Below are 24,707 nucleotides of genomic sequence, written 5' to 3' on the forward strand. Positions count from 1 at the left end.
TTTTAATCAAAATCAGATCAGCCTTCAATGAAAAGACAATTTTTTTTGGTATGTCTTTTTTACTGTTTTTTAGACTGCCGATCTACAAATCTATTGCGGCTATTTTCTGGCAATCTGCCAGCTATGTTGTAACTTGGCTATTTAATGTTTTAATTCTGGATTGTTTAATAATTCTGCGATGTTTTCTGCGAAATTTGGCTTTTCTAAGTATAGGAGCAAAGAAATTTTTTAAATTCAGTTGGTTTTGTTATCGTTATTTTTTTACTGAATTATTTTGTTTTTAGTAGTCTTTATGTTTTTTGCTCACAATTAAAAAGTTTAGTCCGGTCAGCAAGCCTACCAGCGTAAAATAACTACAATAAAATGTTAATTGGAAAACAGTGGTAGCATCCACTAACTTTTAATATTTGTACAAGAAAAAGTTTTGTCTAAAACATTCTTCGTTCTGCTTGGTGCAACTGATGCTTTGATTAATTTTGAGGTAAAAAATGATGCTTTGATTAATTTCGAGGTAATTGCAATCTGTTCTTGATTTAAAAATAGATTTATGAAGACGCTTGTAAGGAGCCTTCTCCATTCTAGTTTTTCAGCTGTTAAAATTGGACTAAGTTTTTTTCAAGACACGTTGCTTAATGAGATGGCAAATGTTTGTTTGAGACTCCAGAAATGCTTCTGAACGTACGAATAGTTTTGAATTCAATTATGATTAATAGACATTAGTTCGACTTTGCGTCATGTTCATTTTAATTGCACTCTTTTCAGTGCTGTGTTGCTACTTGTTTAGTTTTAACAGTCCAACTTTTCCATTTTCCCGCAAGCTGAGCTTTAATGGTTTTCATAACTCCCGTTTTTTTTCAAAATGTTGGTGAGTTTTGCTCGTATTTGTACTTCTTTTTGTTGTCTTATCACTTAATCACAAAATTCAAAATGACAGGTTGCATGTCTTTGAATGAGACATATTTCAAGCTCTTTGGTGGTTCAGTTATTAGTCAATATTTATCTTGACTTAAGGTTATCTCGAGATTAAATTGAGTTAATTTTTTGGTCAAAATTGACTTTAACAATTCAATTGTCATCTACTGACTTTAATCGCAGAAGATAACGCCAAGTTAGGATACATCAGTATGCTTTGTTAGATATAAAAGACTGTTCAAGTAGAAGAGACCTAAAAGCAGGGCATTTGTTTGGTTTTAATAGCCTCTCTCAACGGCTATTATTTAGGCCCTCTCCTTTTCACAATTCAAAAAATTTGAATTGTATTGGGGCGCTGTCTTTTCAGACATTTTCATGATTTTTGAAGTCAAATTGGAGTAGTGATTTTGGTCACGCCGAAACAGGAAGTGGAGCGAAAAAGCGTGTGGTTTTGTGGCGTGAAATGTCTTTGCTCTATTTTAGAGTGAGAAAAAGGTGTGTGAACAAAAATTTTTGTTTGTGGTTTTTGTTCACATGCGGCAATTTCAGATTTTTTCAATTTTTTCAATTTTTGGATCGTATTATTTTTCTAAATGGTTTTCCCAATCCATTCATAGTTCATTCTAGGCCTAGTTTTTTGTTTGAACCAAATTTCCATTTATCGCTAGTTGTTTTTGTTCACATACGGCTTTTTGACATTATCTGATTTTTTGATTTTTTAGAAATGGTTTTCCCAGAACACTCATAGTCCGTTCTAGGTCTGGTTTTTGTTTATTCAATGAAAGTTCTTTGAATTGTACGTCAGGACTTGTCCTATTTTTTTAATTCCCTTTACCTTTTGATCACGTTTTTCGTTTTACATAAGTCATGTTTTTAACAGTTGACTTTTCACTTACTTCACTCACTGTTTAAACTGAATGGATTTTAACTTCTTTCACGAATTCAATTACCCAATGTGGTGAATACTATCAAAGTCAAAAGATCAAAATTAAACCGATAAAGCCCGGTCATTAAGTCATTGAGAATTAGGTTATCAAAGTTCTAGTGTTTTGCTAGCTGACATTGCTATTAAGCTTATAAACTTTCAGTTTAGAAGCTGAATTAAGTTTATTTTTAAAATCCAACTGAAACGGCATGCCAAACTAGAACTCTTTTTGACACTGAAAACAAAAAAAAATTGGTCAATTTATCTCGGCGGCTATTTTTGAGCCCTCTGCAGGCTCTGTTTATTCTCTGGATTGTAAATTGGACCTATTTTTTTATTGTTTGATGCTGTTTTTCGGTTTCACACGTCAGAAGTGTGGTTTTTTGCTATTGCTGCTATAGGCGTAATGTCATATCAAGTAAGTTTGATTTGCGGAAATTAAAACCCCATAATTTGAAGTAGGTTTCAAGCTGAATAGCGTGATAAGAGAAGTCAAAAAGCAAAGTCAGCAGCGTAAATTTATATGAACGAACACGTAGATTTTTTTCTGTTTACATTCATTGAGAACGTTATCTGACAAAGACCTTTTTTGTTTTTGCGATAAAGCAAACAAGTTTTTTTTCTGCAATCAAACCGAATTATTGGGTATTCTATATCTGGACTTCAAACTGGTGAGACCAAACCAATTTAACCTTTAATTTAATATAGTGTCATTTTCAGGGCGAGTCTTTTTTTTCTGGTTTATGCAGGAATAACTAAAACCAATCACCCTAAAGCATAGATATCAATATGACAGATACTATTTCGGGTTTGTCAAAATGGACAAAAGAGAAACTAGTAAGCGAGGTGATGCAACTAAGAAATCAAAGAAGGTAGTCATTTAACTTCAAGCAAACAAGAATCAAGACAATAACCAAGAATTGGATAGACTTAAGCTCGAATTGGAACATCAGAAAGAACCTTATAATCAAGCTCAATCTGAGAATCTGAGATTCAATTTTTGAGGAGTCAGAATGATAAATTAATATCAAATTTAATTAGCGAAAAAACAGTAGAGAAAGATGTCGTGAAATCTACTGTCAACCGTTATTTTTATCCAAAGTTTGTTCCTCGTTTCACAAAACAGTTAATTATTTCTGACAGCTTGTATAAACTGGTTCGCCAAAATGACATCAGTAATGATGCTGCCATTCATTCTTATCCATCTTCGACAATAAAAGACCTCAATAATATCATTGACAATTATGCGCCATCAACAAAAGCAAAATGTCTGATTATTCATTCAGGACATAATGCCATTGATCAAGGTACGGCAGGAGAGGATGCCGCTAAAGAGTTGGGAGTCGTTTTATCGAAATGCGTTAATAAATTAAAGCCCTACAAAGTAGCGATTTGTAAATTACCCAAGGTAAAAAGCGGCAGTTTTGGACGCGAAACTAACAATAATGAAATAACCAAATTTAACCGGGCTTTAGACGATATAGCAGATAATTTACGCGGCGAGTTCCAGAATACCGACATAAAATTCTGGATTATAATTTGGAAAAAGCAGATATCCGAATTGTTGGCATTCATCTTAATCAAAATGGAATCCAGAAAATGGTTTTTAGTTTAAGAAATTACATATCAAGTGTGGGGTATCAACCTTCTGTCAGCAACGTATCTATGAGACAAATCAAAAAGCAGCCAATAGATAATGCTGTCAATAACTGGAACAGAAGTGGTCATATGGGATATGATGCGTTTGGGTGACTTTGAAAAATATGTTTTACTACTGGAAATTTCTCGTGTTTTTTGCCTGTTTTTTCTTGCAGAAAATAAAAAGTGTAAGTGTTCAATCAAATGTCACCCAAGCACTTCAATTTATTTGATTTTTAAAAACAAAACAATGGTTGATAACGATGTCTTGGATTTTGATCTTTAAAATTAATATATCAGTTCCTAACTATAACTTACTTAATTTTTCTTTGCGGTGATGTCGAATCTAATTCAGGTTCCAATTTACTCATTTTACAAACATTTGAAGGCTACGAAAAACATGAGGGAAATGCAAACTTGCATCCAAGTTTTGTATACACAAATATTAGAAGCGTTAACAACAAACACGAAGAAATTTCGGATTTTTTGCAGCAGCAGAACAGACAAACATGCTTTATTGTTACTGAAACATGGATAAACGATAATCAGAAGATACCCGTGAATTTTTTAAGCAACAATCACCACTTTGTTCATCAAAGCAGATCAAAATTGACGCAGTTAACGAGAGGTGGTGGAGTAGGAATATGGGTAACAAATACATTCAAACGTAAAATACGGAATGATCTCAACTCTATTAACAGAAGTTTTTTTGAATCACTATGGCTTGAAATACAAGCACCATTTAAGGAAAAACTTCTAGTAAACGTTTCTTTTTGTTCCAACAAAAACTTCGGCAAGTTTTTTCTAGAAGAGTTGACATCAGAAATTTCAGGCGCATATTCAATAACAGATAATGTAATACTATTCGGAGATAATAACATCAATTTTTTCAATCAAAGAGAAAGAGAGTTACTGACAGAATTTGCTTCCAACAATGGGCTTGACATAGTAAATAAAAAATACTCCAACCTGGACAAATGGAAATCAGGAAACACTGATTGCTCACTGCTTAACAACAAAACACCAAATTTTTGATACAACTGTTATCGAGCAGTTATTTGGAAGTGATCATTTTACACAAATTGTCCTTTCGTCACTGGATATCGATTATGAAAACAACAAAACGCAGTTTTTTACAGCGATACTAGCCAATTTAGTAGAGCTAATCTTAACAAAAAAATTGCATCCGCGGATTGGAGTCCCATGTATCAACAAAACAATGCAAACTCAACTTTTGAAAAATTTTCAAATATGTTTGAAAATATTCTGAATAATGAAGCTCCCATTAAAATAGGAGAGCCAATGTCAAAGTCAACAAAAAAGAAATGGTTATCCAGAGAAATATTGAATCTTATCAACGAAAAGCGCAGGCTTTTCAATATTTGGAAAAAGGAGACGTTGACACATATAACTCATACAAAAGGATAAGAAACCATACAAACAGACTACTTAAAAGAGCGAGTCACAATTATTCACAGAAATTGTTCGAAAGTCTTCCCGATTTAAAACAACAGTGGAAATTCATTAAAACAAAGATAAAACACGAGGATAAAAATAGCGAAATTTCTAGAATTCGGTTCAAACAAGATATTTTGAAAGACAAAAACGAAATCGCTAACACAATTAATATTTGTTTTTCTAAATTAGGTTTATACGAAGGCGAGACAGAAAAGGTTGAGCTACCGGACTATGATTTTGACAAAACTGAGTTTTCCTTCAGACTTATAACGAGAAAAGAACTTTACTGTAATTGATCAATTACCACAAAACAAAGCAGCGGGTCCTGGATTACTTACTACATGGTCCTTCAAGTGTAGCAAAATTTCTATTGGAACACATCTACAGTTTGCAATGAACGAATGCATATCAAAAAATGTTTTTCCCGATGTACTGAAAAAAGCATATGTAACTCCAATTTACAAAAAAGGTGATCCACTGGAAGCAGAAAACTACCGACCAATATCAGTTACACCGACTCATGCAAAAATTTTTGAAAGACTTTTGCTCCAACAAATGCTAGAACATGTTGAAAAGTATGAAATAATCAATAAAAATCAGTTTGGGTTTCTGAAAAGAAAATCTTCGAATGATACAGTAATATCGTTGACAGAACCAGTGAACAGTTTGTTAGAAGAAAACGAAACCGTTGTTAGTATATTCTTGGATTTCGCCAAAGCTTTTAACTCAATATCTCACAAAATTTTTCTCGAAAAAATTGCAAAATATGGATTTAGTTCGGAATCAATTGCAATGCTAGAATCGTTTTTATCTAACAGAAAACAATGCTTTAAGGACGGAATTGAATATTCGAACTGGGTGACAATCAATCACGGAGTACCTCAAGGAACAGTTCTAGGACCTTTAATTTTTATAATGTATATCAACGATTTCCCAGAAAATATGAAAAAAAGAGGACGTTTTACAGTTTGCAGATGACACATGCTTTTTTTGTCATTCCAAGTCCGATGAAAATCTTTTATGCGAAATTAACAGTGTATTTGAAAATACTGACAGTTATATGAGGCAAAATATGCTAACTTTAACCGATATAAAACAGAAATTGTGGTTTTTTCAAAAAATGGTGAATCAAAAATTGAACAATTTCATTATAATGGAATTTTCATAGAGCTAAAAACAAGTTGTCGTTATTTAGGTATAATGATTGATAACAATCTAAATTTTGATATTCAGCTAAACAAAACGTTAACAAATATGGCAAATGCAAATGCTATTAGGTCAATTTACTTAGTAAGACATTTTCTACCATTAAAAGCAGGAATCGGGCTTTTTAAATCACTTGTTTTGTCCCATCTCAATTTCAGTGCCATTTTTTTAAATCGTTTTCGGTTATGTCACTTCAGAGAGTTAATAGACAAATAAATTGGGGAATAAAGGTTTGCCACCTGCGCAAAAAGTTTGACAGTGCAAGAGATCTATTATTGAAACACAAAATTTTACCAGCAGAGCTTTTCATTAAAAACGTTTGTCTGCTTAAATTTTTTGACCTCCTCTCAGAATATAAAGAGAGCAGTCGAGAAACCAAAAACTCCTCATTCAGGATTTTTGAAAAGTACGAATTGGCCAAAAACTCCAGAACTCTCCAGTACTTTCCAAAGAGTAAGTGTCATTCCAAATGGAGTGACAGGTCACTGATTAGAAATTTTTCTAGGAAGTGGAATAAATTGCCAATTGGAATCCGAAAAGAGAAAACTAAAAATAAATTTAAGGAAAAACTAAGCAGCGAAATGGTCAAACTGCATAAACGTGTTCCAATAGATAGACAAGTAAGAGGCTTTAGAAATTTGTTCTACTGAAGTATAAAGACCAAACTATTCATATATTTACGATGCGATTTTGAAAATGTAAATATTTAACCAAACGTTTTTGTTGATTAAAAAAAATATGTATTTTTTAATATAACGATTAACGACTAAGCTCAATCTAATAGCTCTCAATTAAGGTAACTGGAGGACAATAGGGGGCTCCTGTGTTTTTAAGTTTCGATTTAATGGCACGTTACGTAGCTCAGTCTCAAAATGACTTCTCACTTTTCGGATGACCTTTGCTTACTTTATTTGCAGAAGTCGAAGACAAATATCAGCATTTTTTAGTATAAAAGACTGTTCAAGTAGAAGACCTACAAGCAGGTCGTTTGTCTGCTCAATTCTCCGGATTGTAAATCAGGGCATATCCTCATTTTATCCATCGTATTATGCTGTTTTTTGTTGTGCAGTTATCCACACCGCAAGCCTCCATGTGTGATTTTCTCACGTTCAGGCCGCTCTGTGGCTGCTTGTATAAGCCTGACGTCATAACAAATTGGAAGTGTATTTTAAACTGAGTTGAGTGCTAAGTCAAGTATTAGTTCAGAAATCTGTCTGATTAGACCTTAAAGGCTACAATATGACAAAATTTTACGAAATAACTAATTGGAACTCAATTTGTGGTTGAAATTGATGTTTGACGTTTTTCGATAAACCGTTAGATGTACGCAATTCTGCGGTAGCTTAGCTTACGTTGAGCGATTTGATTTCTACAGAAGTCTTCAGTTTGTCATTGCTACAAAAATTGTTCTACGCTCAATTGTTATTTTTTCCGCTTGTGCTTCCTTCTTGGTCATTTCCAATCTGTGCGGCAGTCAATGTGATAAGTGCAGTATGGGCTGCTTGATACAACTACACTTCAAAGCGTATGTTCGAGTTTTAAGATGGTCGTCGAGATCGATTTTTTTATGTTAACTCACGAAAACAAATCAAACATCAATGATGGACGGATTCTTCAGCGGGCTAGTTCGCTAGTTTAACTCCCTTGTCTGGCATCAATTGATTAACTCTTTAGCTCCATTTTTTTGGCGTGTTCTTTGAACGCTTGACTTACATTTCACGAAAATAAGTTAGGATCAAATCAACTTTGAGGTCGGCGACTTGTCCCTAAGTTAGAGTCCTCGTGATTACTGTGGATCTATTACATCAGATAAATTGGTGTGTATGAGTTGAAGAAAGGAATTAAAAATTGCTGTATTTTTTTATACTTTTTAAGATACGGCTTGAATTAACTGCAGCTATTGGTGTTGAATTGGTTACTCGTTCATTTCTATTGCGTTCCGAGATTCCTGTTTTGAGTCGCGTGACCATTCAACAGTCAAATGGAGTCTTCTGGCGGTGGTGGTCGACAGGTGAGTATGATGATGACAGCCAGCAATGAAGACGAGTACTCCCTTCCACTGGACGCAGACATGGATGACTTTGAGAAACAGACAGAAGAGGATCTCAAGTTGCGAATGACACCTCTCCCTATCAAGCAAGGTATGCATATACAGATATGTCTGTATAGAGATGTTTTTGGGGATACAAAGGGATAAAAGACTGAATCCGTCAATCTATCTTCAAATCTATTTGCTTCATCACAAACCTATCCTCTAGTAAAAGTTGCTGAACAAACGAAGTTAATAGCAGTTATGCTAAACGGCAAAAGTAAGTTAGCACCCCTTATTTTCACGAAGTAAAAATTCATTTTTTGAGGCAATATTACTCCAATTTAAAATCTAATTTCGAAATAATTTTTGAACCATTTTGACCAACAAGTGAAAACTTAGTCATGCTTGAACAAATCTGAAAACATATCACATCTTATGACGACGTTACTGTGAAACTTGGATGGAGTTTATCTTACCTTGGGGTTTTGTAAGTGAACGTCGCGTTTTATTTGAATTTCATGAGTAGACGAGAGGACTAGTGTAGGGGATCAATGGTGTAAAAACTGTTTTCAAAATTTGATTTTTAGTTGGAGTAATTTTACCTCAAAAATTGATGTTTTGCTTTGTAAAAATAGGGGATGCTAACTTACTTTTGCCGTTCAGTATATATTAGTCCGGTTAGACTTCTTGTGTGATTTTCCGTACTGCCAACTTTTCGTCCGACCTTTGACTTTTTTTACTCATACGGGATAAACAGGTAGAGCTCGGAGGCCATTAAGTGGCTGAGGTACTCTCTTGGAGCCTTACGTTTTACTAGTCTCTTAGTATCCGATTCGCCGAAACTTTGAGACACGTTCTTGATGTGAAGGGCGCTTCTTGAATGCTTGAACCCCCTCCCACTTAACCCCTACCCCCACCAGTTTACCCCCATTCTACCGCCCCGCCTCATTTCACCCGTAACCCTGCCCGCTCGCCACCACCCGAGCTCACCTTACCCTCTTAATTAAACTAAAGTTAACCTATTTAAGCTGCTGCTACCTGCCGACAAAGCCAGCCGCTCATGAGTCGATTGAATAATTTGCCCGACGTTGTTTTATTAATTGCCGCACAGCGATAGCTGGGGCTATTATTGGCCTTCTCTTGGTTTTTAATAGCCGCCCTCATCTTCTCATCCGGCTATTATAGGGCTCCTATTTTTTTTTACTTCGTCGAATAAAAAAATGTTTCGCTTTACCTCATTTTGCCGCCTTTTCAACATTTTGCGTGAAATCTTTTTGACTTCTGTAGGCTAGTTTCTCTCTTCTCTCATTCTGCTAAAAGTGATTTTGAACATCAGTTGCTCAGCAAAGCAATTCAAAATGAACAGAGTCAGTATAAAAAAATTGAAGTCAGAAGTAGAAACGGGATAAACCCATAAAGCCCAATCTTAGATGCCCGCTATTTGAACATCGTTCCTATAAGTCTTAGTTACCATCTCTAATGCTTATTGGTATTGATAGTAGTACCTGTAGCCTCTCTCTAAGAAACAGAAGTACGTTATGTTCAACTACGAAATGCCATCAAAATAAATCGGACTTAAAAAAATGTTTTTGTACAAAAATCTTTTTTTTTTTCAATATCTTCTGTTATTTCAATCCCAATCATGCTTATTGGAATCAACGGCGGCTATTTTCCGGCAATCTGTCGGGTATGTTTTTTTATTTCGTCGTCAGGATTTTTGTTACGACCATATGACGTCACAGCCGCTTTTTGTTCATTCGTTCATGCAATTTCAACTGAATTGCATGTGTGACGTCATTTTTCGCTCTTAGTGGAGCGAGTTTTTATGTTCATGCGCGTGATTAAATTTTTGGTCACACTTGACTTACCTCACTCTCAAAAATGACTTCCTCACTTTGAAATCGACTTTTATTTACTTTAATTCAAAGAGATAAGGTCAAATGGGTGTGTGTCACTCTAAATGAATGTTATTAGAGAGCAGCTAATAGAGGCAGCAATAACTTATACAGATTTTTACTCAAAATATAACAGATCAACCTTCAATGAAAAGACGAATTTTTTGGTCTGTCTTTTTTACTGTTTTTTTTAGACTACCGATCTGCGAATCTATTGCGGCTATTTTCTGGCAATCTGCCAGCTATGTTAGTTTTATTATAGTTGAATTGAGTCAACAGGAGAGTTTAATAAGCGAATGGGCGTTAACGTGTAGTTCTGAGGCAATTTTCACCTCAGTTCCACAAAACACTACGAAGTATATAAGGTGTTCACACTTGTATACTTCGAAATCAAGACTTGTTGGGTTTTGATTTTATACAGAGGCAACATTTTTTTGCCCTCATAGATATCCGTGACAAACATAGCACCCTAAATTACAATGATCCCGGGGTGTACATGAGACTGTTTTTATTGGGATCAGTTGTTCAAATCCTTGGCGATCTGTGATATTTTCTTCGGATGATAATGTTGTCTCTTATGACAGGAGAGCACCCATTGGAATGTTTCTACACTCTGTGGTACTCAAGGAGACTGGCACCCTCTCGGATGAGAAATCTGAGCTATGATGATCTGGTCAAAGCTGTCATTTCATTCCAATCTGTTGAGCAGTTTTGGCAGGTATGCGGATCGGATCTTCTGAATTTTTAGTCATTGAATTTTGCAGCGTTTTTAGAGAAATTAAGAAAACTCGCGTGAATACTACAGTGCGAAAGTTGTTCCAGCTTGCATGTAAAGAACCCTGCTTCAAGTTCGATAGTGCTCAGTTTGAAAAACTATATTTCGTGAAGATATCCTGGCAATCTGTAAAAACAAATTGATGGCATTTATTGAAGGATCTCTTTTTGCATAGTCTCTATCCGGGGGGGGGGGGGGGGGGGATAAAACTCGGTATTTAAGCTTTATCCAACTAACTCAAGGAGGATCGGTATTTGAGCAATTTGTTTTTTTAAACAATCCGAGTACAACATATATTTTGAGTGTCACTACAAGTTGGTGGGATCACAAGAAAAACAAAACTATTCGGAAATTGAGCAAATAACTTTGTATGAGTGACAAATGAATTTAAAAATTTTCTCACAAACAAAAGTGGATCACAATGGTTTCGATTAGCAGAAAATGAAAATATTTTTAAGAAAACGTTCAATGATTTCTTGCTTTTGCAGAGTGAAAAAATTCCTTTTGAAAACTCCTACGTTACTATTCAAAGGAATTTTTTCAGTCTGTGAGAGCAAGAAATCATTCAACGTTTTCTTAAAATATTTTCATTTTCTGCTGACTGAAACCATTGTGATCCCACTTTTGTTTGTTAGAAAATTTTTTAAATCATTTGTCAACCATACAAAATCATTTGCTCAATTTCCGAATAGCTTTGTTTTCAAAAGGTATTTTTATTATTTAGGAAGAAAACAATCATAACAAAATTATATAATGTGATTCTTTAAGAAAATTGATTGATGTTTAATAGCCGCCCTCATCTTCTCAGCCGGCTATTATAGCGCTCCTATTTTTTTTTTACTTCGTCGCACTTTTTTTCGCTTTACCATTTTGCCTCTTTTTCGATATTTTGCGTGAAATATTTTCGACTTCTCTAGACTAGTTTCTCTCTTCTCTCATTCTGCTAAAAGTGATTTTGAACATCAGTTTCTCAGCAAAGCAATTCAAAATGAACAGAGTCAGTATAAAAATTGAAGTCAGAAATAGAAACGGGATAAAGCCATAAAGCCCATTTTTAGATGCCCGGTACTTGAACTTTGTTCTCATAAGTTTTAGTTACTATCTATAATGCTAATTGGTATTGATACTAGACGCTGTAGCCTCTCACTGAGAGACAGGAGTATGTTCAATTACGAATTGACATCAAAATAAATCGGATTTTTTCAATCCCAATCATGCTTATAGGAATCAACGGCGGCTATTTTCCGGCAATATGCCGGGTATGTTTATAATTTTGCTCAAATGATTTGAAGTATTGTTCGTTTCAAGTATATATAACCCAAATGTTAAAATTTTAGTTTACGTGTTGCAAAAAAGGTACAGTAGGTTTATAATCACGTAGCGATGATGGAGCAAAAGCAAGTACCAGAACAAACCGTTAATGTTAAATGTTGCAAACCGTTAATTTTCGATGTTTGAATTCTTTATGAATTTGATTATCCTCAGTCATATGAACAAAGTCGTACGCATTCTACATGAGGAAGTTGATCGGTAGCTAAATATTATTTGCTGCTGAAAAGATTCTTGCATCTTTTTTGGAAAAAGATGAAGGGTTGAACATTTTCTTTTCCGATTGGTTGTTTAAATTTATGGAGTTGGAAACTTATTATTTTGATCATTTTGAGTTAAGGTCTGGGATAACCAAACTTTTTTGCTTTTAATGAATGCTAATTGTAATAGTGGCGTCGAAATACAAATTGAAGTATTCCATTGCTGATAATTAATTTTGAATTACTGTACGAAAACACACAGGAGAGCCTTAAGTTTTAAACCGAGATATTTAACTTGTTTACGCACGAACTTATCATGCCAACACATAAATAAAAAAACTTTGAAAATTTAAAATTTTTTGTGATCATTGAAATGGCATTCGTGTACCTGTTTTTAAAAATGACTCAATTGTAGACGAAAAATAGCTGGCAATTTGATTTCCCTTTAAGTGAAATACTTGGTAAAAGTCTTAAAATTGCGAGTAAATAGAACGAATTAGGTCAAAACTTGCAGAAGTTGAAAACTTTATAAGCCAATAAAACTTTGTCTTTACGTCAATGCTCTTATGACTGACTACTCTATTTTGCTTATTTCAGCTGTGAAATTTGTTGATGCCTAACTAGGCATTTATTCTCGTCATCCATTGGGTTTTCATTAATCCCTGTCATGTGTAGAGTTTTTGAATGGTTTATCAAAAAAGTTGACATATTGACTGATATTCTCATCAACATCAACTCTTCGGAATTATTTCGTTGCGGGGAATATTTTGATTTCCCTTTTGGTTGACTGACTGGGCGAACTCTTGTTATTGGTTGAAATAGCTTTTTAGTAAAAAAAAAAAGATTTTGAAGGTTTGTGTATTTCTGAGGTTAACGTTACGTTTGGTTTTGTCCTTTCCCAGCCTTCATACTATGTTTTTCTTTTTTCTTAACTCGGCTCAGACAGTACGACGATTTCTCTCAACGGCTATTATTTAGGCGCTCTCCTTTTTTTAATTCGCTTTAGCTGATCACGTTTTACATAAGTCCCGATTTTCAAGTTTGACTTCTGACTTACCTTACTCACTGTTTCAACTGAATGGATTTAAAATTCTTTAACGCATTTAATTACGCAATGTGGTGAATACTGTCAAAACCAAAAGATCAAAACCAAAAGAGACGGGATAAACCGATAAAGCCCGGTCATTAAGTCGTTGAGAATTAGGTTATGAAAGTGCATTAGAATGTTTGCTAGCTGACATTGGTATTAAGCTTAATAGTTTTCATTCTAGAATCGGAATTAAGTATAGTATTAGAATCTAACTGAAACTGCACACCAAATTGGAACACTTTTTGACACTTAAAAAAAACAGATAAAATTTCAAGGCAATTAAAGTAAGCAATTTGAATTGAAAACTGCTGGGTATCATTTGGGGGGATGCTAAATATCAGAAACAGAGAAAATACGAGCAAGGTCCATTTGTCACTCCTAGGTTAATTTATCGACGTGAGTTGTTCTTAGAAAATAACCCCGTAAAAACTAGACCAAAAGATGGTCTAGAATTGAATGGTTTATGAAAAAAGTTGACATATTGACTGATATTCTCATCAACATCAACTCTTCGGAATTATTTTGTTGCGGGGAATATTTTGATTTCCCTTTTGGTTGACTGACTGGGCGAACTCTTGTTTTTGGTTGAAATAGCTTTTTAGTAAAAAAAAGATTTTGAAGGTTTGTGTATTTCTGAGGTTAACGTTACGTTTGGTTTTGTCCTTTCCCAGCCTTCATACTATGTTTTTCGTTTTTCTTAATTCGGCTCAGACTTTACGACGATTTCTCTCAACGGCTATTATTTAGGCGCTCTCCTTTTTTAATTCGCTTTACCTGATCACGTTTTACAGAAGTCCCGATTTTCAAGTTTGACTTCTGACTTACTTCACTCACTGTTTCAACTGAATGGATTTAAAATTCTTTTACGCATTTAATTACGCAATGTGGTGAATACTGTCAGAACCAAAAGATCAAAATCAAAAGAGACGGGATAAACCGATAAAGCCCGGTCATTAAGTCGTTGAGAATTAGGTTATGAAAGTGCATTAGAATGTTTGCTAGCTGACATTGGTATTAAGCTTAATAGTTTTCATTCTAGAATCAGAATTAAGTATAGTTTTAGAATCTAACTGAAACTGCACACCAAATTGGAACACTTTTTGACTCTTAAAAAACATAAAATTTCGGTCATTTTTTTAAAATTTTTCTTTTCTTTTTTTGTCAATCTCTCGTCAATCTCTCGGCTCTGTTTTATTCTAAACCCCTTCCATGATCAATAAAGGAGACCTCTTTAGCAGAGTCGGCTTATGATGAACCATTTCAAGGCAATTAAAGTAAGCAATTTGAATTGAAAACTGCTGGGTATCATTTGGGGGGATGCTAAATATCAGAAACAGAGAAAATACGAGCAAGGTCCATTTGTCACTCCTAGGTTAATTTATCGACGTGAGTTGTTCTTAGAAAATAACCCCGTAAAAACTAGACCATCAAAAGATCGAATTTCAAGTCTTAGCCATTACTTGCATTGGGCAAACGTGACTTAAGAATTGAACTTGTGTGTCGATATTTTTGTTTTGGATTGATTTTTTGTTCAGGTGAGTCTGCAGACAATGGCACCCTCCCAGATCCCCCACAGTAGCAGTTACCACGTATTCAAGAGTGGAATTCGACCTCTCTGGGAGGACTCCGCAAACAGACGGGGAGGAAAGTGGTTTGTGAGGGTGCGCAAGAACTATGTAGACAAGTTAGTGACACCTTGCATAGCTGTTTATGAAGCATTTGAACTCTGGGAATGGTTTCTATAATGGCCGGGTGTCATATTCGTCTCGTATGCTATTTAAACCAGTCGACTGATTTGATGATACAATCTATGATAATGTGATGTTAAACAAAAAAAAACGAATTTAGAGAGCATTGAGTAATCAGTTGAAACAAGCAGTAAGAACGGCATTATGAAGCTTAAAACTTAGGATGACCATTTATATGATTAAGATGTCAACCCTCAGAGTCCCCGTGTTGTCTTTTAATGAAGCGATAGTTTGTTGTCACAGTCATTTGGACCAAAATATGAAAATATTCATATGTGAACAAAACGTTTCGCAAATTAGAAAAAATCATTTATGTGTTGGCATTAGAGGAATTTAGGTGCATTGTTTTGTGCATAGGTGTTGGGAGAATCTGTTGCTGGCTCTGTTGGGGGAGCAGTTCATGGTGGGGGAGGAGATCACGGGGGTTGTAGTGGCCAACAGACCGCATCAGAGTGTCATCTCTGTGTGGACACGCACCAGCAATAACGAAGGTACTCTATTTCCTCTAGCCCCTTGAGTAACCTACTGTTCTGATTGTTGAGCAGGTAGATCTTTTTAACTTTATTATAGGCAACCAAAATATAATAACTCAAAATGTCAGCAAGGTTTCCGTGTGACTGGGCTAGCTGAGGATTAAATCGTGTTGTATTTTCTTGCGGACAAAGTTTCAAGCTTGTTGATAATGTAGATGGTCAAGTGTATCTGTTTTGGACAACAGCTGTCTGATTTTGATCAGGGAGTGTGGTTAACGCCAAGGTGTGAAATTTTGAGGTTCTAAACAAGATTTCATTCTTGCTTTCTCCGTTTACATAGAAGAGACTGTTAAACTGCTTTGTTTCTGTCTACTGTTTGTCAAGTTGTTATGATACAAAATTTGCTATTTCCATGGTCAAAAAGGAGAGCTTAAAATGAATATCTACCTCATAGCATAGATACAAGCGTTACCGAAATGATAACAGGTTCAAGGCATCACTGGAAGTATTGTGCATATTATTCAAAATGCAACAAGATTTCTTGAAAAAAAAGAAAAATTGTCCGGAAAGCGTTCTCTGATATTTGGGGTGCAAACAATCAGATGGACTCAAACTGCCTGCCTGAGCTCCAAACAAGCTGAACTGTTGGTTACTTGGAAATTTTGAGAAAATGGAAATATAAAAAAAAATTGTTTTTAAGACCCTATTTTGCCACAAGAAAATGATCTCAAGCTTAAATTGAAGTATGAAGGAGGTACTGGAACTGTCGGCATTTTCAAGGAATTCAATGGCGCTTTTGACGAAACGATCAGAAAAACAATTTTTTAAAAAAATTTCGAGCAAAAAGTGTTGAAAATCTGGAACAAAAGTGACCCAAACGTTGTTAGAAACTTTGTGAGAACTATAGAAACCGCATGCTAGATGTTTAAAAGCTAATGGGTAATGACTTGGTACTAGAAAACTGGTTCGATTTCAAAAACTTGTTTTATTAATAGCAGACGTCAGCCTAGTCAACAGCTATTATTCAGGCGTTCTCCTTTTTTTAGAATCCAAAGAATTTGGGGTATATTTTTGCTCTTTTTTAAGATGTTGCTTTCATACATTTTTTTCATGAATGAGCTTTCAAAATGGGATAACAGGTAGCGCCCAGGGGCATTAAATTTCACTAGAAACCATCAGCTGGCTTTAGCAATCTTCATGTATTTTATGTGCGTAGAATGCTGAAGCTGCCGGTAAGGCCTAAATATAAGGTAAAAAGGTCATTTTTGGGAGTCTTTGATCCCATAATGGTAAAGTTTTTCACGTTATCGTCATTTTTTAGCTTTTTGATTCAATGTACTTTTTCAAAACTCAAGGTCGTTTTGTCTTGTTTTTATGCTTTGTTTTAGTAAACCGAACGAGTTCTTTCAAGTGAAAAGAGGGAGAGGAGGGGGATTACGAGGAAGAGGGAGAATGAATTTTAGGGCTTTACAATGGGTTACTGCAAAGATTCTAGAGACAAAAAATGGTTTTGAATATTTGAAATACGAATTTTAGCAACTTTCAATAAAATTTGCATTTTTTTTTAATATTTGTCATATTGAGTCATGTTGCAATCTATAGGGGCCAATAAACCCTTTTAAAAGCTTGTGAGCGGTTTGATGGGCATATTTAAATTGATCAATATGGGCTAACAGGATATTAGCTTAAAAATTTTGGTAATGCTGATATTTTTGTTTTTTTCTCTAAATTTGTGAGACTCTGTCTGTTTGGGACCAGTGCTGGCAGTTTTTAGTTCGTCTGCTGGTCAGGTACAATAGTTTTGAGTGTATCGGTCATTCTTTGGATTGTATTTCAGGACTTGCCTGTTCGTTTTACTTTTCTATCACGTTTTTCGTTTTACCTTCACGTTTCACATTTTATTCTCGTCTTTCACGTTTTATTCGACTTTCACGTTTTATTCTCGACTTACTTCACTCGCTGTTTTTACTGAATGGATTTTAAATGCATTCATTCAATTAATTGCGCAATATAGTGAATACGTTACAGATTAATTGAGCGAAATCAAAACAAATGGGATAAAGGGATAAAGCCCGGTCGTTAGGTTATCAAAGAAGAATAGAGCAATTGCTAGCTGTTTTTGAGTCGCGACTGATGAAATGATTTTGGAGTCGCGACTGATGAAATCTGATTTCTTTCCCCAGTTTGTTGTTTTCTATTGAATGGTTTTATGAAGTTAACAGTTCAATCAATTAATGTTCAGCTATTGTTTAAGTTATATTTTACTTTGAGTCCGTTCCGGAGTCTCCCGGCTATGTTTTTTATTTAGTTGTCACAATTTTAGTTAACCTTATGACGTCACAATCACTTCAAATCTGCTTTGTTCATCTGCTTTGAATAAGTTTTGGTTTCACGTGACCTACCTCACTCTCATAAGTGACTTCCTCACTCTTAACTTGACGTTTCTTTATTCAAAGGGATGAGGTCAAGTGAGCGTCAAATCAGGTGTTTCACTCTAATTGAAGGCTATTTGGGAGCAGCTAAGAGAGGTAGCAATAATTTATACAGATTCCTAATCAAAATATATCAGATTTGTACAGATGTGGTTTCTGTTCAAACAGTTCAGTTTTTTTAGTTAGCATATCAAGTTACGGTCGTTCTGCTATTTCGTCTATTGCTTACTTGCTAAGTGGGTTTTCGACTAAATCTGAGCGATAGATCTGTTTTCCCGGAAAATGACAATTTTTGTGACACCTACTGTTAGGGACAAATTCTGTTTCAGAATAACTAATATCAGAATAAGCATGGGGATACGGTTAGGTATACGGACCAAAAACGTATTTCTTGTTTAAATCTGGATGTTAGCGGGGAAGTTTTAATACCTTTAGAAAGGTAACGATTATTTGAAGTATAACATAAGTGAAAGTACCCACACTTTTTTATCCTGTACTGTTTTACACGAAAAGCAGAGATCTGATTATGAAATAAGGCTTTGTTCGGTATTACTGCAAAGCTTCAAACGTTTAAATATTTAAATCTCAACTGCGTGAACGAAAACTGAAGAAGCAATGCACGTAGTTAGTGCGTGTAGATTTTACCCTGAAGTTTTGTTTTTGGTTTCATGCCGAAGGTTAGTCAAACCTTCAAATTGACTACATACAGGCGACAGCTGTAGCAGGTATTTTAGACCACAACGGACTGAAGGAATAAATGACTCATTCTTCATGACTTTTCTTCGTGACTAAATAGCAGAGAATTTTGAATAAATATCACAAAAGTTGCAGCAGTTTTGAAATCGAAAACTTGTGTATATACCAAAATTAAAATGAGAAATATCGTTAAATTCAAAATTGCTGACAGGTGGTCAAACCGTAAGAAAAAGATCTGGTGATATTAAACAAAATGGCATAGTTTGCGGAGAAATTTCTTTGAATGATCAATTTAAGACGAGTAAAAAAACAATGAGCGCATAATTTGCTGAAAAGGGTTGCATTTTTGAAAATGATCACAAATAAATTAAAATGATTGAATTGTTTTCATTGAGGTCTCCATATTAAGCGTGATTTTGTTTTTCATAATTATTTCAAATATTTAAATAATATGAGATATAGGAAATTATAATATAGAAACTAGAATGCAAGGGTGTTATGTTAACTATTAGGCTCGTGCATTAGGTAACAAAAACAAAAGTCATCGTATATCGATACATCTTATGGCGCTTTAATCTCCTTTTGCTCAATTAATTAACCATTATAGCGTTATCTACAGAAAAGAGCAATGACATGTACTCTTTCGACCTTAATTTATGAGGCATCTTTTTAACGGTAAAAGAATCGAAGTTGAAAGAATCATGCTTATTTTGAGGAGCTGTTTATTATCAAAGATTATGTTTCCAGGCCTAAAAAACAGAATACGAGACGTAATGCGTCGAGTCATGCAGATACCGCAAAATATCCAAATTGAGTACAGAGCCCACGTGGACAGTCTGGGCAACACTGAGTCCAACTCGGGCGGGGGAGGGGGTCCCAATATGCAGTCCTCACAGCAACAGCCAATCATGAGGAGTCAACATCATCATCAACATCACTACCACAGCAACCAGTACAGCAGTACTCATCACCCAATAGCAAGCAGTGATTTTGTAAGAGGGGCCGATTTCACGGGGTCAAGTTAGAACAGACCTGATTTTGAACAGAGCAGAAACAAAAACAGTCAGTGAATGCAGTTCTTTTAATTGGTATTGTCAACAAAGCTAAACTGAAGAGGTGTCAACTTTTGCGATTTTTCATTATGTATTTATCATCAATGTCACTGAAACGAATTGAGTCGATGAAATAGTACGTATATTTATTAATTATGGATTATTGGCAAAGATTATTAAGGCAAAATTGTCATCATGACCATTAGAGAATGTCAATGATATTACAACGAGTCATCACGATAGAAGATTGTAAAATTGCCATGCTTTCGGTAATCGGAACAACTGGAGAAAATTTGGGAAACTGACGTACTGTTGGCATGTTGACAGCTGGAGCACAGTTTGAAAAAGGAAACCGAGAAACAAAATGAATGGACCAAGTTTCAATGATCGTAAAATATTTTAAAAACTCAACTGTGTGCGAAGGTGCTGGCTGTTCAACTAATGACTAATAATGAGATTAACTATATTAGAAAGGGTGTCCAATGTAAAGCTTGTTTGACCAAGAAATGTTTATTTGATGTTACATCTGACTGGCGTTGGCTGCTTAATGTTGTTTTGGCTAGCTTTCATATTGATTTTTTCAGCAGATTCTTTTTAACTGAAGTCTTATGAGCACATATAATTTGAAGTATCAAAATTTTATGCAAATTAGCTTTGTCCAATAATCAACTACGAAATGCATCTATTGATCAGTTGAATGATCGAAGCGAACTTCTAGCATTATTTGTTCAGTTTTCAATTGCCGCGAGGCACGTATTGGTCTCATCGTAGTTTTACGGATCGAAGAGGACTTATAGTAATCTATGGGTTTTAATTGCTCTCGAACAAAGTTTGAAGCATTTATTGAAAACCTGTCTTTTTTATGCAAAATTTTTGCTTGACCGTTTTTTTTATTTCGCTTCTCGGGAAAATTTTTGACGCTTGACTTCTTGAGTTTTTATTTGCTCTCGAATGAAAAGCAATTATTGTAAACGTGTGTGTCTTTTTTGTGCAAAATTTTCGCTTGACCATTTTTTGCGGTTTTCTATTATAATCTTCTCAAGTGACTATTTCACGCACGTCTTGATTTTTGAGTAATTCAGTTGCTCACACTCCGAAGTAAAGTTTGTTGATCAAACAAAACCAATTGTAAGAGAAACGATGACAAGGCCCTGATAGACGAGTGGTTAATGTCTCTGTCGAAGTGAAGGAATCCGACTCAGGAGGGCGTGATTCCAATCCGGCATTCGTCTGATTTTTTGCACCCATAAAGACAAATTTGCGCCCCGCCTGTCATTCGAGAGCAATTTTTTCGAAGTTAGTCGGTTTGCGTTTTCGAAACCTAAATTGTTTTTATTCAGTAATTTTATCTGTTGCGAAAATAAAGTGATCGTAAGATAAGTTATGACAACGGACTGATAGCCGAGTAGTGAATGATTAAGTGCATTGTGCCAGCGTTTTGTGTTTTGAACCACTCCTTTGTCGGAAGCTTTTTCACGCATGAAATATCTAGGCTACACCTCCATTTGAATCAAATTGCCCTGCCTGTCGCTCGAGAGCAATTTTTCTGATGTTAATCGGTTTTATTTTTGTCGATTGAATATCAATGAATCAAGAAAGAGTTGAAAAGGTTAAAACTAGATGAAAGAGCGATTTTTGCTCAAACATCTGTGCAGGTGCGGAAATAGTTCTAGTTTTAGCTCAATTTTTGATAGCCAAAGTAGGTTTTCGCACTCTCGTCTTCAATTCTGTTTCTTCTCGATTGTTGCTACGACCACTTGATCCTGTGCAAAGAAGTCAGTGAAATTTCTCAATGATAACTTCTACCACTGATTACCTCAGCATGTATATAAGGTTCTCGAAGAATTAAGAATGGCAAATGTTGAGATTTCCATCATTGCTCTCAGGATGAAATTTTGTTTTTAATTGTTGCGATATTGAGCCTTCTCTTGTTTTGACAATTCAAAAATATCAATTGTATTGCGGCGCTATTTTTTCTCAAGATCTGCTCACACATTTTCATAATGTTAGGTCAAATGGAAACAGGAAGTGGAGCAGAAAAGCGACAACTTGTTTTTGAGCAAAAACTTGAGCAAAAAAAAATTGATTTCTCGAACGTGATTTTTTGTTCACGTGTTATTTTGACTTCTGCTTTTACTGTATTTTGATCGGGTAGCTGAGATTATTATTATGTTTAATAGCGTTCAGTTTAGAGGCTGAGTTATGTGTAATTTTATAATCTAACCGAATATGCGGAATTTGCACACCGAATAAGTTTTGACTTGCTGAAAAATTCTGTCAATTTTCTTTTTCTGTTCCAATCCCAATGTGCGTCAAGTGGGTCAATTGCGGCTATTTATTGGCACTCTGTCGGCTCTGTTTTTTGTCAATGAAATTTCTTGTTGAAGTTTAGAACGTGTGCTATATATTTTTTTTGCTTCAAGGTTTTTGTTGCGACCATATGACGTCACGATCACTTCAAAGCTCCTTTGTGATCATTCATTCATGCATTTTTGACTGAATTGTTCGGGTGACGTCATTTTCACTCTTATGGGAGTGATTTTTTCTAATGATAAGAGTTTTTAAGTTCTTAGTCTCACATGACTTTTCTTTTCTTTAATTCAAGGAGATAAGGTCAACTCAATGTATGTCACTATAATTGAAGGTTATTTGAGAGCGGCTAATATAACCAGCAATGAGTTATACATATTCTTAATCAAAGTGCTGCATCTCAGCATTTAATATAGAGAAGAGAAGGTTCAATTTTTCTGTATGGTTATATTTTTGAGACTTCAGATCTGCAGAGCTATGGGAGCTGTTTTTTTGGCACTCTGCTAGCTTTGTTACTTGTATTTTAATCTGAGTCTTCCTTCGTTGCCTCATTTTTGGCCATTAAAACAATACAAAGTTTGAAAGCAATTCTGATCTCTATTCAATGTTTTCTGGGAGTTTTTAGCACTTCTCCCTATTTGAAGTTTTTTGGTTAAGCTAATAAGAACAACCTGGATGGAAGTGAGCTCTTCTTGTCTCGCAAGCACACGAGTCTCCAAAACTGCTTAAACTTTTTCTAGAATGATTGTCGAAAAATTTGGACCGGCGTGTGAAAGGTTTCTTACATTTTCACATTGACTCATCACTTCTGTTTGAAATAAATTTAATCAAATCTTGACAGTTTTAAGTATTTTTGGTTAGTAGTCAAACCTGGATTTATTATTGAGTAACAGTTCGCAAGCTGGATTTAGTAGAAGTGGGACGTTATTGCTTTGAAGTCATAAATTCCCGTTTAGTTGCTCTTGAACGAAGTTTCTTACATTTTCACATTGACTCATCACTTCTGTTTGAAGTAAATTTAATCAAATCTTGGCAGTTTTAAGTATTTTTGGTTAGTGGTCAAGCCTGGATTTATTATTGAGTAACAGTTCGCAAGCTGGATTTAGTAGAAGTGGGACAATATTGCTATGAATTCATAAATCCCCGTTTAGTTGCTCTTGAACGAAGTTCACAGCAATTATTGTAAACGTGTGCGTCTTTTTTATGCCAATTTTTGCTTGGCAGTTTTGCGCGTTTCTTCTAGAACATTCTTTGACTTTTTCACGCTTTCGTTCTTCATTTTTGAGTGATCTATATTGCTTGCTCCGTAGTAAAGCTTGTTGCTAATATAAAATCGGTTGCAGCATAGCAGAGGTAAATGATTCGCAGCGCAGTGGTTAGTGCGGGTGGTTGTGGATCTGGAGGTCAGTGGTTCGCATACCGGCGGGTGAAAGATTTTTTGCACCCATAAAGAAAAATTGATCTGGGCTACAGCCCCAGAATTAAATTGTCTCGCCTGTCGTTCAAGAGAAATTCTTCGGACTTTTGTCGGTTTACGTTCAAAATTTAAATTTTTGCCTTTGTTACATTTTCAGTTTTTGGCCTATTTGATGAATTGGTCTTCGGGGGTAATTCATTGAAAGATCATCCAATAGTTTTTATCCTTTGAAGAATTGTTAATAGGTGATCTTTTTAAGGTTATTAGTCACTTGGTGTCAGTTTTATGTTACTTCAGAATCCTGTTTTTCATTTTTTTTTAGTTTTTGTTTGCCTTGCGTTCGTTTGAATTGCAGGGATTAACGATGATTTTTTTTAGATTTAAGCCTTGTTATTTTGTAAATTTTTAGTTAAAAGTAAAGTTTTCGGCCTTAAAAGCTATTAACATTTGAAGATTTTCAGAAATTAGACTTTAGCACCTTTATTACCTAGTTTTGAATTTTGAAATTTTTGTAAGTGGCTTTCTCTGTAATGTTTTTGTCCTTCTTATTTTGGCTGTCGTTTTATAAAACTGTTTGCACTTTTTGTTTGAGGTTTGATATTCGGTGTGGTGATCATATGTTCGATTTTATTTTTTGTCATTTAACTTAAAGATCTGTCGCGCTGTGTTCTTTTTCATTTAAATACTAAGAGCAGCTCAAGTCGTTTTCCTCTTTTTTTCTGGTGCTTTTCAACTTCGTTGGTGTGCGTGACGTTTTTTTCGTGCTCTCATAACGCTTACTTTTTAGTAGTTGCAAAGAAATAGCGGGGCTATTCTTTGCCTTTTCTTGGTTTTTCACAATCCAAGATTTGGATTGTATTGGGGCTCTGTAAGATGTTTTCACACATTTTTTGAAAGATTTTTCCACTTATTTTTCATTGACTTTGATTTTTCAAAACGGTATTAGCAGTTAGGGCTCAGTGTGCATTAAGTTTCTTTAGAGGCAAAACTCTGGCTTTTGTAGTCCTTCAAGTTATTAGAGTTCTGCAGCTGCTGGGAAGGCTTTACTTCAACGATACAAGGTGGCTTTTAGGAGTATTTGAACCCAAAATGATGCATTTTTTCACGTTTTTTCGAGGT

General features: G+C 35.0%; 1 protein-coding gene across 1 annotated transcript; it reads left to right on the forward strand.

The window, feature by feature from the left end:
* Window positions 1-8,017: 8,017 nt before the first annotated feature.
* On the forward strand, window positions 8,018-20,449 carry LOC142342565 (eukaryotic translation initiation factor 4E type 2-like). The gene is made up of 5 exons (XM_075393938.1): window positions 8,018-8,280; window positions 10,651-10,784; window positions 14,996-15,144; window positions 15,566-15,699; window positions 19,557-20,449. The coding sequence occupies exons 1-5, from the start codon at window positions 8,121-8,123 to the stop codon at window positions 19,832-19,834; spliced, it is 855 nt and encodes a 284-aa protein (XP_075250053.1). The 5' UTR covers window positions 8,018-8,120; the 3' UTR covers window positions 19,835-20,449.
* The last annotated feature ends 4,258 nt before the right edge of the window (window positions 20,450-24,707 follow it).

The sequence above is a fragment of the Convolutriloba macropyga genome, chromosome 7 (assembly GCF_964194025.1).
Source record: "Convolutriloba macropyga chromosome 7, txConMacr16.3, whole genome shotgun sequence".
NCBI lineage: Eukaryota > Metazoa > Xenacoelomorpha > Acoela > Convolutidae > Convolutriloba > Convolutriloba macropyga.